The sequence below is a fragment of the Gymnoscopelus braueri genome, assembly GCF_963280865.1.
Source record: "Gymnoscopelus braueri genome assembly, chromosome: 12".
Classification (NCBI taxonomy): Eukaryota; Metazoa; Chordata; class Actinopteri; order Myctophiformes; family Myctophidae; genus Gymnoscopelus; species Gymnoscopelus braueri.
The window spans coordinates 4,811,966-4,824,680 of record NC_137614.1 but is presented as its reverse complement, the minus strand read 5'-3'; the positions used below and the strand labels follow the sequence as shown (position 1 = coordinate 4,824,680).

The 12,715-nt window shown below is 41.3% G+C and overlaps 1 protein-coding gene across 1 annotated transcript; it reads left to right on the top strand.

Annotated features, from left to right (window-relative positions):
- Positions 1-399: 399 nt before the first annotated feature.
- birc7 (baculoviral IAP repeat containing 7) lies at positions 400-12,442 on the top strand (the record flags this gene model as incomplete). The annotated part of the gene is made up of 7 exons (XM_080445338.1): positions 400-892; positions 3,301-3,400; positions 4,675-4,756; positions 6,078-6,123; positions 7,937-8,149; positions 8,637-8,705; positions 12,240-12,442. 7 exons carry the CDS (start codon positions 400-402, stop codon positions 12,440-12,442), a joined length of 1,206 nt encoding a protein of 401 aa, XP_080301464.1.
- Positions 12,443-12,715: the final 273 nt, after the last annotated feature.

Genomic DNA, 12,715 nt, shown 5'->3' with positions numbered 1-12,715 from the left:
CTTGTAACAGAGTATTTCTACATTGCAGTATTGATACTTTTACTTAAGTAAAAATGTGTGGCAGTGGTGTCTTTTTCCACCACTGCCACTGGAGTAGTTGATGCGCGCAGCTTGCTTCCCATTCACCCAAAGGAAGGATGCGCAGCAGCAGCAGCAGCAGCAGCAGCAGCAGCAGCGCCTGCATTCCTTCATCCAGCAGCAGGTTTGTTATGACCATTCTGGAACGTGCCCCCCCCCTCCCTCCCGTGCTGCGCTGCGCAGGCCACCCTGCTCCTACAGAGCCTCTATACAGCAAACACTGTGTCTGATAAACCAGCGCACGGCACAGTCCAGACCAGTCCACTATGGAACGCAACAGGCATGACTGGCCCCGGACTGCAAGAAGAGAAGAAAGACACCATGTCGGATGACAGGATCACTACGCACATACTGGAGGAGCCTCACATGCGCGGGGAGGGGGACAGGCTGCGAACTTTCCTGGACGCCTGGCCCCCCGACGCCCCCGTGACCCCCGCCGACCTGGCCACGGCGGGCTTCTTCTCCCTGGGCCAGGAGGACAAGGTGCAGTGCTTCTGCTGCGGCGGGGTGCTGAGGTGCTGGGTGTCCGGGGACCGCCCCGCCGCCGAGCACCGCCGGCACTTCCCCGCCTGCGGCTTCGTGCTGGGACGGCCCGTGGGGAACGTTCCGCTGGGGTCGGGCCCCTCGGACTCCGTGGACGGACAGCTGCTCAGTCAGCTCCAGAGGCTGACCGTGGATGACCAGGCCCCGATGGGACAGGCCGTGTACCCCGAGATGGAGGCGCAGGAGTCCCGCACGACCACCTTCCACAACTGGCCGCCCGGAGCCTCCATCCAGCCGGACGACCTGGCCAGAGCGGGGTTCTTCTACACAGGTCGGTGACCGTCATGAATGATGCAAAAATACTTATATTCTTATTTCACAAGCCTATGCTTTAAAAAGAAAAAAAACATATATATTATTGAGTTTATTTTTTAATAGAAGTCCTTGTTGTCAATGGAATAAGCTACACAGAGTAGCCACTGGTGGACAGACAGAGGACACCCCCTCTTTGTGAGTGAGTTCATGGGGACAATTGTCCAGCTGACTCATGAGGTTGGGGACAGAACACCCTGGACAGGACCAGGGATGCATAGATCTGACACCAGAAGCTGCCACACCACAACCAACACAGCCTTAGTTACACAAGCCACCAGTTTCACAGGCGCACATAGAATGTAGAATTTGGGGAAAATGTCTAAAACAGTGTCTGGTAGAGAAATATCTAGGAAGCTATGACTTTGTGTACCACTTGACCCCCAGAGTCCCTCCTCTGGGGGTGAACATTCACAGAAAATAGCAGATCTACAGCTTGTGTAAGCTTGTAGATCTGCTATTTTCGGTGAAGAGATTTGTTGGTGTAGAGCAGGGGTCTTCAATATGGGGTCCGTGACCCCTAGTGGATCCTCAGATTTTACACTGCAGGGGTCTGCCAAATGTTTGGGTGACAGGAATGTTTTAGTTTTTAATCCAAAAACGACAATGTCTGAACATGTATATGAATCCAGCGTATTAGCAAAGATAGGTTGTAAACAAACAAACAAACAAACAAACAAACAAACATTTAATTTACGCAACACTGATGTCAAACAACTCTATGAAGCCATCAAAGCTGCAGCATCACTTGGTGACAAATCTCCAATCTCCACAGTCAACAGACATTAATGAGACAATCAGCTAAATATTGTGAGCTAACTTTGAACAACTCTGATCGGTAACCGGAGCGCTCGCCCTAAAACACACTCACAATTTTGTCCCTCAACGGTTCTTGTATTCTTGTATTTGTTTTACTGAGGTTATGTTTAGGAATAAGGTTAGGTTTAGGCATAGTTTTACTGAGGTTAAGTTTAGGAATAAGGTTAGGTTTAGGCATAGTTTTACTGAGGTTAAGGTTAGGAATAAGGCTAGGTTTAGGCATAGTTTTACTGAGGTTACGTTTAAGTATAAGGCTAGGTTTAGGCATAGTTTTACTGAGGTTACGTTTAAGTATAAGGCTAGGTTTAGGCATAGTTTTACTGAGGTTATGTTTAGGAATAAGGTTATGTTTAGGCATAGTTTTACTGAGGTTAAGTTTAGGAATAAGGCTAGGTTTAGGCATAGTTTTACTGAGTTTAAGTTTAGGAATAAGGCTAGGTTTAGGCATAGTTTTACTGAGGTTAAGGTTAGGAATAAGGTTAGGTTTAGGCATAGTTTTACTGAGGTTACGTTTAGGAATAAGGTTAGGTTTAGGCATAGTTTTACTGAGGTTAAGTTACGTTCAGGAATACCTGGTGGCGACCGTTCCGAGGTCGCCGGATTAGACCCGGGGGGTGAGCGTGTTTTGGGGCAAGCGTTCTTGTATTCCTCTGATCAAGTTGCATGGAAGGCTTTAAAAAGTCAAATGTGGAACACAATTTTATACAATATATGTAGTGGGGGAGGGGGGGGGGGTCCCTGCTTCATCTCTCTCTCAGATTAGGGGTCCTTGGCCTAAAAAAGGTTGAAGACCCCTGGTGTAGACCAATCAGAATCAACTTACTGTAAGTAAGACCTGATATGAGGTAAGACCTGAGGTATACCTGATATGAGGTATGATATGAGGTAAGACCTGAGGTATACCTGATATGAGGTATGATATGAGGTAAGACCAATTATAGACCATGGGGGACTCAGGTCAAGTGGTTAGTGTTCTTCTGATAGTAGTAGGCTGTGTGTGGTAATCGGAAGAGTGGTTACCTAAACAATGTGCACACATCAATGCTAAATTGGCAATTTTTTTCCAAAATGTAAGAATGCTTGAACATTTCACATTTAAGGCTTAATATTTTTTACAATTGCTCTACAAATTGCAAAAATGTTTGATTGATTAATACTTTACTAGCAGTTTGCCAAAAATAAAAGCACAGTAAAGTACAGTTCAATACAAGGTCTGCTAAGAGGATTTTAAACCCATGAAAGCCTATGGCTTGTTTCCATTGGGGACCTTTGTACTCAATTCATCAAAACATTAATGACAGACAAATATACACACAACCTGTGTCTAGCCAGTCATTATGGGTATCAAAACAAAGTAGAAGGGTACATTTAGGTCTCATAATGATTTACCGTGTGCATGTTCAAATCAGTATTCAGTCAATTTTCCAAATTGTTTATTTCTATACATTTTGTAAAAAGACATAGTCAATTTAACATTGAGGTGCCACTGCCCACAGTGTTTAGGAGCCCACTCTTCCTGTCCCCCTGTCTGTCTGTGTGTCCTCTCAGGTCACGGTGACAACGTCAAGTGTTTCTTCTGCGACGGCGGGCTGAGGAACTGGGAGCCAGGAGACGACCCCTGGCAGGAGCACGCGAAGTGGTTCCCACGGTAAGAGTGTCTTACCTGGACCCAGGGATAAAAATAACGTCATTGACACTAACGTTTTCGACTATATTAAACCAGTGGTTCTCAAACCTTTTTGTATTTGTATTTTGTCGTGGACCCCCAAACAAATGTCCAAACATTTTTTTGATTATATTTGTTTTCTTCACGCGCTGTGAGCTTGTATACGCTATTTGTGAAAAGCCAACTTGTAAAATATGGATAATGTTGTGAATACAGCATCACAAATGATTGTGATGCTCTATTATCACATTTAGCCTGGAAGTTCCCCAACGACCCCTGGGGGCCCCCGGACCCCACTTTGAGAACCACTGGATTAAACCATATTACAATTAGAAATAAAATAAGGATACAAATATAGAAATACGAATATGTAACAAATAATAATTTTGAAAAAAGTTAGAGAAAAAAAACAGAAGAGATAAAGAATGTTGTGACCTACGTTGTGAGCTAATCAATGTGAGCCACTAAAATGGGGATACAACTTCTCTACAAAGCCTGAGAAGGGCTCCCCATGTGGAATAGAGTTTGGAACTAGATCTTCTCATGGTGTATTCTTGGTGAGCTTCTTAGGTCATATTTGCCAAATTATAGTATAGGTTGTTGTTTAGATGTACTAAAAAGGTCTTATAAAAGTCCTTAAATTGGAACTTTAGAAATGTGCAGATGCCCTGTACACACTTATACTCTATGTCGGTTTGTTTACTGTTGCGTGAGAAAACAATGTTGCACATTATAAGTAAATCATCTGGGGACCCCTGGGTCCCACAGTTTGAGAACCACTGGTTTATGCCAACAGATTTGCTTGGGTAGCACTTAAATGTGCATCAGCCGGAACAACCCCAAGTCTGTCTGTGGTTTTATAGATATTGAATCAATGACGAAGTATTAACAAGAGTGTATGCTTAAATATCTGCATTGGATCCATTGTAACACAGGTTCTTTTTTTTCATTTCTTGAAAAGTAACTGCTTTAGACAAACATACAAGGTTTTTACGATATCGTCTCTGTCGGGTGGAAACCTCATACTGTATGTCCAAAACTGTTACTTTTCAGGATTCAAATAAAGAAATATAAGAAAAATAGCAGATCGACAAGCTGTAGATCTGCAATTTTTTATACTTTTGTGTGACGCTGTAGTATGATCAAGTAGGGCGTTAGTGTACGAAAAAACTAAAAAAGTTAAAATATGGAGATATGTACCTTTTTAACTGTGTCTTCTTGACGGGAGATTTAACTGCATTACCTGTCATCATCAGATGTGAGTTTCTGGTGCAGACCAGAGGACAGGAATATGTCAACAACATACAAGACTCCCACTTCCACCTGGGTGAGACTGTGGTAAGAAACACAATCTCTGCTGAATCTATGATTGATCTTTGAGTAGGTTTGACACAACTCGCCTGATTGTATTTATTTGATGTAATTGCCATTAGACTTGTTTCCATTCAGCTGTATAAAAACTGCTGGATAAAATGAACATACAGTACATGTCCTATTTCCACAATTATTTCCACATAATGTTCCACACTCTTAACCACTTTCAACCTAGCCTATTTTGGGAATTTAGGTCAAAGAAATTTGAAAAGCATTGAAACATTTTCATAATTTATTTTCTTTAAAAAATAGCCAATCTACAGGCTCAGAAATGCATCGTAGATCATCTGTTTTCATTATTTGGGAATATTTTTGAAATAATTAAAAAATGATTAAGTATTTAGCCTATATTGGCCACAGTATGTTATTTATTGTAGTAGAAAATTGCCACAGGTAATTTTCTGCAATTTCTCTGAATATTTAAGTTGCTATTTTTTGGTCATATCTGCCATGTGCAATTATTTGTTTTCAAAGTAAAAGGGAAACAGAAATGCAAGGACCAAAAACACAATTAAATAAGTACCGTAATCACAGTTGACAATTGTTGACTAAAATGTCATGCTCAGGACAGCCCTGTCTTTGTGTAGCACGTATACATGTACATACATATATGTGATCATATGTACATATATATACATGTAGCACACCACACATACATCATGGCAAATGTTAGACTGATGCTCTTGAGTGCCATGGTGTTCCCATGGATTAAAGTGGTCTGAAATAGTCTCGGATATTTCATAAACGCAAAGCCTAAAGCCTCAGTCTGTGATCTCTTCACCTGGTTAGCAATAGGTGATACTGTATGAAGAACAGCAGGAACAATATGACTAAAACATCATCATTTTACATATTGTGTTAATTGTTTAGGAGACAGCGGTAGGGGGGCAGCGGGGTCCTTTCACACTGTTTTTATTATTTTGTAAAGATTTTTTTTTGTGGCTTTTTCTGCCTTTATTGATAGGAACAGTAGACTGATAGGAAATGGGGAGAGAGATGGGGGGTGACACGCTGCAAAGGTCATCGGGATCGGGAGTCGAACCCGCGACATGCTGGCAGGCTGGATTACCAGCCTAGGTGCCCAGACGGTTACGCCAACCGTTCAGGCCTCTTTTCACACTGTTTCACAAATCACACATTAGGACTTGGCCATACATTGTTATCAGTGGTGAGATTTTATTTTTGCTTTAATCCATGGTGTTCCAGTGGGAATGCCATCGCTACATTCAGTCCATTCTATTCTTTCATGACGCAAAGTGACTTCTGTGTTCCATTCATTCTCCAGGGTGGAATGCAGACTCCCATTGGTCGAGACATAAGCTCTGGAAATGGTAAGTCACTATGCTGGTTTATTTGGCAAGATGATCAGACTTTAAATATAAAAGATGATCAGACTTTAAATATAAAAGATGATCAGACTTTAAATATAAAAGAATGGACCTGAAGAAAGTCCCTTGAGGATGGAAATGTCATGCTTTAATAAAGTGCTTATTTTCCATGTAACTGGATTGTGGGCTATATGTTTCTAAACTATAAATAGAACAGGCCAATAAGTAGCTTCCTGTTTGTGTATTAGACATGGACGTCACGTCACAATTACATTGGACAAACCAGATGTATTCGCTTAAAGGGCAAGACCACTTTGGTAGAGGTTTGGGTTGTGTAGTTACCTTGCCATGATGTAACTCCAAAGGTGGGCAAGAAATAAAAAATAATTGCTCCATTGATTAGAAATGTATAATTCAAAATATGCTCCTCATTGACTTACATTGTACGGTAAAACTGCTCTCAAAGTCACTATTTTAGCACAAAAACGAACGCAAACAAAGTTGATTCAGACAATATAGAACATCACCAAACCCAGTACTGTTTTTTTTTTTAAATAAAAATGTCAACTTCCTGTTGATTTTGCCATTTTTAATAAGTAGAAAACCCGGACTGGATCGGCGGATCCGGATCCAGATCTTCAAATAGTAAAATCAACAGGAAGTTGAACATTTTATTAAAAAAACAAACAGTACTGGGTTTGGTGATGCTCTATATTGTCTGAATCAGCTATGTTTGGGTTCATTTATGTGCTAAAAGAGTGACTTTGAGAGCTGTTTTACCGTACAATGTAAGTCAATGAGGAGCATATTTTGAATTATCAATTTCTAATCAATGGAGCAATTATTTTAGATTTCTTGACCACCTTTGGAGTTACATCATGGCAAGGTAACTACACAACCCAAACCTCTACCAAAGTGGTCTTGCCCTTTAAGTTAGCGTAAATGCGAATTCACTTGCTAAGAACACTTTCCCACATTTTTAATACCTCTAAAATGAAATAAATAAATAAGACCATTACTGAGTATCAAAAGTAATCAAAAAACTATACTATACAAAATGGTCAAACATCCGTCAAATTGACAAATAAGAGCGGTCTAAGAAAAAACACATCTACAAGCTTTGTGAGCTTGTAGATCGGCTAGTTTAACAACATTTATCTGTGGAACCGAGTCAAACAAAATGTAATGCCTCAACTCCTACCATCCCAAGTGCTGATCAGGGTGGGGGGGGGGGGTCGACCCCAATTCAAATATGATTATTCGGGGGGGGGGGGGGGGTGTCGAGAGAGGGGGCTGAGAATAGTGTTGATTTTGTTGACTAAAACTATGATGAAAAATGTTGGTCGACTACCTTTTTTCACTGACGAAAACTAAATAAAAACTAAATAAAAACTAAATAAAAACTAAATAAAAACTAGACTAAAATGTTAGTGAGGGACGAGTGGAGAAGAGATCCAGTAGAACTAAGACAAGTTATTTTATGTTTGGTTGCGCTCGGGTGTTACGCTCTGAAAATAGCATATCTGCTATTTTCAGCATGCAACCAAGTGTAAAATCAGCCATTACGACGCCATCAAGGCACCGCAAAAATAATTTTTAGTCGTCTAAATCAACTGTAGATTTAGTCGACTGTAATCTGATGATATTTAGTCGACTAAAACTAGACTAAAACTAAAACATTTCAGATGACTAAAATATGACTAAAACTAAATGGAACTTTATTCAAAAGACTATGACTAAAACTGAATAAAAATTTGCTGTCCAAATCAACACTGGTTGAGAACCATGACCTCTGTGTGTGTGTGTCCTGTCCCAGACGTGGTGGGAGGAGGCCTGGGGGCCGGGTCGGCCATGCTGTCCCCTGTGGTGCAGTCGGTGCTGAGGATGGGCTTCGAGGCGGCCATAGTGGAGAGCCTGGTCCAGACCAAGTACCTGCTGACCGGCAGACACTACACCAACGTGTCCGACCTGGTCACCGACGTGCTGCAGGCGGAGGAAGAGGACCGACAGAGGGGAACCCAGAGCAGAGGTACTGTATATACTGCCACTGGTGGATATAGTAACTAAATACTTTTAGGTACTGCACTTAAAGGGATATTTCACTTTCAGACATGTTTGGGGTCATTTTAACGTCTACTCAGGCTTTTGTGTTTCACCCCAGACAGTTTTTATGTTGCTTGATTCATGAATTATTATATTTGATCAGACACGCCCCCTTCCTATACAAACCCATTGTAACTTCAAACTCCAGTTTAACCATGTTAGATTCATCAAAAACATGTTTGCATTTTTTCATGTATTTATTTCATTGTACATTTTTATTTAAAAAAAATACAAGGAAGATAACATTTATATCAAATATCTAAATACTGAATGAAGCAACCTAAAAACTGCCTGGGGTGCTCACAAAAGCCAGAGCAGACCTTGAAATTACCCCAAATATGTTTGAAAGTGAAATAACCCTTTAAGTGCATTTTTGGAATTGGTATTTATTTGATGTTTTTGTGTCCCCTCAGAGTCAGAGGTGAGGCAGGGTCCCAGCGCTGGAAGTGTTGTGAGGACCCAGATGCCTGCCAGAGAGAAAGGTACGGCAGTCACCACAAAAACACCACACTTCATATAGAGCAGCGCTACTCAACCCGCGGCCCGCGGGCCGCATGCGGCCCGAAAGCAGCGTCTTGGCGGCCCCCTCATGGTCCAAAAAAAAAAAAAAAAAAAAAATTAATTTTTAAGCACAGGATAAAAAATATACATTTCCGTTCAAATATATGGGTTGCTAAAACATTTTTCAAAAACAAACAGACAGACATACATACAGGTGCGTCAATTGTTACAGGTATAATGCATAGTTTTCTATGCATTTCGGGTTTTTGGGGGGGTTTGACCCCCACATTTTTCCGGCCGCGCGGCTTTGCCGCGCGCGCCCAGGATAGGTGTCCCTTATTTCAATCTCTGGGAGTTGGCAACCCTAACCTTGCCATACCTTAGCTTTTGCTGAACTGATGCCACTGGACATACACACAAAATAAACTGGTACAGTGAAAAGAATATGATGTCAAAATGTACATTTTCTTGTGTGTTACAAAATCGCAAAATCCAAAATAGGACCGTCATTTTTATGGCGGCCCCTTGGACTTTTGGTATTTTGCTGAGTGGCCCCTGAGCCATCTTAAGTTGAGTAGCCCTGATATAGAGTATAGACCAACTCTTTGTTTACAAACATTGAAGACATTGCACGTGCCAGATGCCGGTTGCATGTAATCAAATCCCTACAGACCCCCAAACCTGTTGTTGTTTTGAGGGGCGCTGGTTTCGGTTCATATCATTCTACGTGGTGAATTCAAGGTGAATTAGACTTGATTGCCCGCTGGGCGAGCAGCAGTGTTGATTTTGAGAGCAAATTTTGATTTAGTTTTAGTCATAGTCTTTTGAATAAAGTTTCCATTTAGTTTTAGTCATATTTTAGTCATCTGAAATGTTTTACTAGTTAGTCTAGTTTTAGTCGACTAAATATCATAAGATTATAGTCGACTAAATCTACAGTTGATTTAGTCGACTAAAATGTATCTTGGCGGTGCCTTGATGGCGTCGTAATGGCTGATTTTACACTTGGTTGCATGCTGAAAATAGCTGATCTACAAGCTCACAACGCGTCGCAGCACGACGCGTTGAGAGCTTGTAGATCTGCTATTTTCAGAACGCAACACCCGAGCGGAACCAAACATAAAATGACTTATTTTAGTTTTACTAGATCTCTTCTCCACTCGTCCCTCACTAACATTTTAGTCTAGTTTTTATTTGTTGACGAAATTGTCAATATATTTAGTCTTAGTTTTAGTCATCATAGCTTAGTTTTTATTTCGTTTTTATTTCGTTTTCGTCAGTGAAAAAAGGTAGTCAACCAACATCTTTCGTCATAGTTTTAGTCGACGAAATCAACACTGGCGAGCATCAGTGCCGTTCAGTCATGGGAGCGCTCCCTCCATGCGTCTCGCGGCTAATGACAGCGACTGTAGGCGGGGTTTTGAGGACAACTGGTTTGAGAGTCGCCATTATCGCTTTCGCTTACACACAACAGAAAGCAAGGAGTATATCATTGCTGTCGGGCAGAAACCTCCTATCTCCATATTTCTTTGACTTCTTAGCTTTGTTCGTAAATGAACGCCCAACGCGATTATACTACAGCGTCACACAACAGCATCAAAAGTAGCAGATCTACATCGAGCTTGAAGATCTGCTACTTTTGCTAGTTTTTAATGTGAATCCTGAAAAGTGACAGTTTTGGACCATGAGGTTTCAACCCGACAGAGACGATGTATTTCAAGAGGTAGAGGTGACAGTAAACATCCTACGCCTTCGTCCTCCACACGGGGAGGAAAACCACATCTGAAAGTTTGAAAACTGCATCTGAAAGTTTGAAAACTGCATCTGAAAGTTTGAAAACCGCATCTGAAAGTTTGAAAACCGCATCTGAAAGTTTGAAAACCGCATCTGAAAGTTTGAAAACCGCATCTGAAAGTTTGAAAACTGCATCTGAAAGTTTGAAAACCGCATCTGAAAGTTTGAAAACTGCATCTGAAAGTTTGAAAACCGCATCTGAAAGTTTGAAAACCGCATCTGAAAGTTTGAAAACCGCATCTGAAAGTTTGAAAACCGCATCTGAAAGTTTGAAAACTGCATCTGAAAGTTTGAAAACTGTTAACTCTATGGCCGTGACCATTTCTCCATTGCGTTTTATGAGCGGCCAAGCAGCACACTGGCTACCATCAGTGTGACGTTGTCTGATTTTACACTGTAAGAGTGTTAAAGGCAGGGCAACGAATCATTTTAAATGCTGGCTATTCATTGGCCTATAATGTTGGGGGAAAAAATTGCTTATATTATATGTTATAATATGGCATTGTCATAAACAGTGGTGTAATGGTGATTTCTTTCCCGGCGGTACGATATTTCAATGACGCCACGTGCACGTGCGGCTGCATGTGCGCATGCACATAGAACAGCTGATATAGTATGACAGTCAACTCGTGACAAGACCAGCATTATAAAATATATTCTTAATGACCCTAATGTGTGATAAATATTAATTTTACTTAGGTTTATGGGTGTATAAATAGAAGAAGGAAACTTGTTTGTATAGGAAATGACTAGTTTTTAGCTCAGCTTTAGTCTTTGTAAATCTCGTCAAGGAATGCCTTGAATTATAGGAGCTGAAAAAGGTGTAGGCTATAATAGAAAGAAAGGATGTCAACACACTGCAGATGTACATGTAATGGTGGGAAAACCAAAACAATGTTTTAAATGTAATTCTAGTCTTAATTACATTTGCATTGTTACTTGAGTTTTTATTTTCTAGTTTCAGTTAATTCAATTAGAAAATACATGATAGACATGGCTACCACAGCAGCAGTACTGTAGCCATAATGCTGTGTTGCTGTTATATCGTGTATGAGGACGCTCACCGGTAAACCTGTTATGCAAAGTATAGCCATTTGTGTACTTGGCTCGTCGTGTAAGTGTGTATATTTATATATATATATATATATAATTTCTACAACAAAGTAGTCCCTGACTGCCTGCACAAAAAAGGAAGTTGCTATGCAAATGCATGTAAGGTCCTGAAAGGTGTATTTTGTAAACAACTCAACTCAACTCAGTCACATCAAAGGTTTTGCAGGTATAACCCATTAAAAAGAAAGCATCTGTGTCAGATTTTTGCAAAAAAAATGCAGATATACAAGCTCACAGCGTGTAACTTTGTGGTGTGCTGCAAGCTTGCATATCTGCTATTTTTTTAAACGTTTTAATGTGTGAGAATTACTGATTTAGAAGGGGATTTGTAGAATCGGCCTCAGGTCTTTAAAAGAGGGGGCTGCCTCACAGTCCAAAATTGTTTTGGTTAGTGTGAGTTTAGTGTTCTGGTTAGGTTTAGGCTTAGTTATAATGTGCTCCATCGGACGCACATCAGACTAATGACATGGCACACACACGGAACACACACGGAACACACACACACACACACACACACGGTCACAGATAGAAAAAGATTGGATCGGGGCAAAACAAAGCATGCAGCTAACTGGTATACATGATGTGTCATGTCTTGTTTTTCCCCCCAGTAGTGGGCGACCCCAGTCCAGAGGAGCTTCTCCGGCAGCTGCAGGAGGAGCGGACGTGCAAGGTGTGCATGGACAAGCTGGTGTCCATGGTGTTCATCCCGTGCGGTCACCTGGTGGTGTGTGGGGACTGCGCCGCCAGCCTGCGCCACTGTCCCATCTGCAGGGCCGTCATCAGGGGCAGCGTCCGCGCCTTCATGTCCTAAAAAACTAAAAACACACCCTGGCTGCTGCACCACGAGAGTTTATAGGGGTTGGGATCCTTTGGACGATTTGAACTATTCCAGTTCCTTAAAGGAGTAGTTCACCCAAAAGATGACTTATTTTCTATCAATTGCACAACTCTGTGAAGCCTTGAATTCATGGATTTTGGTTTCTTTTTTTGTCACATTCCTATCGCATAACACCTGTGAAGGAAGTAAGGAAGGGGCCCAATTAATTCCCAATATGGCTGCTGTGCATAGAGGACTATTGAAACG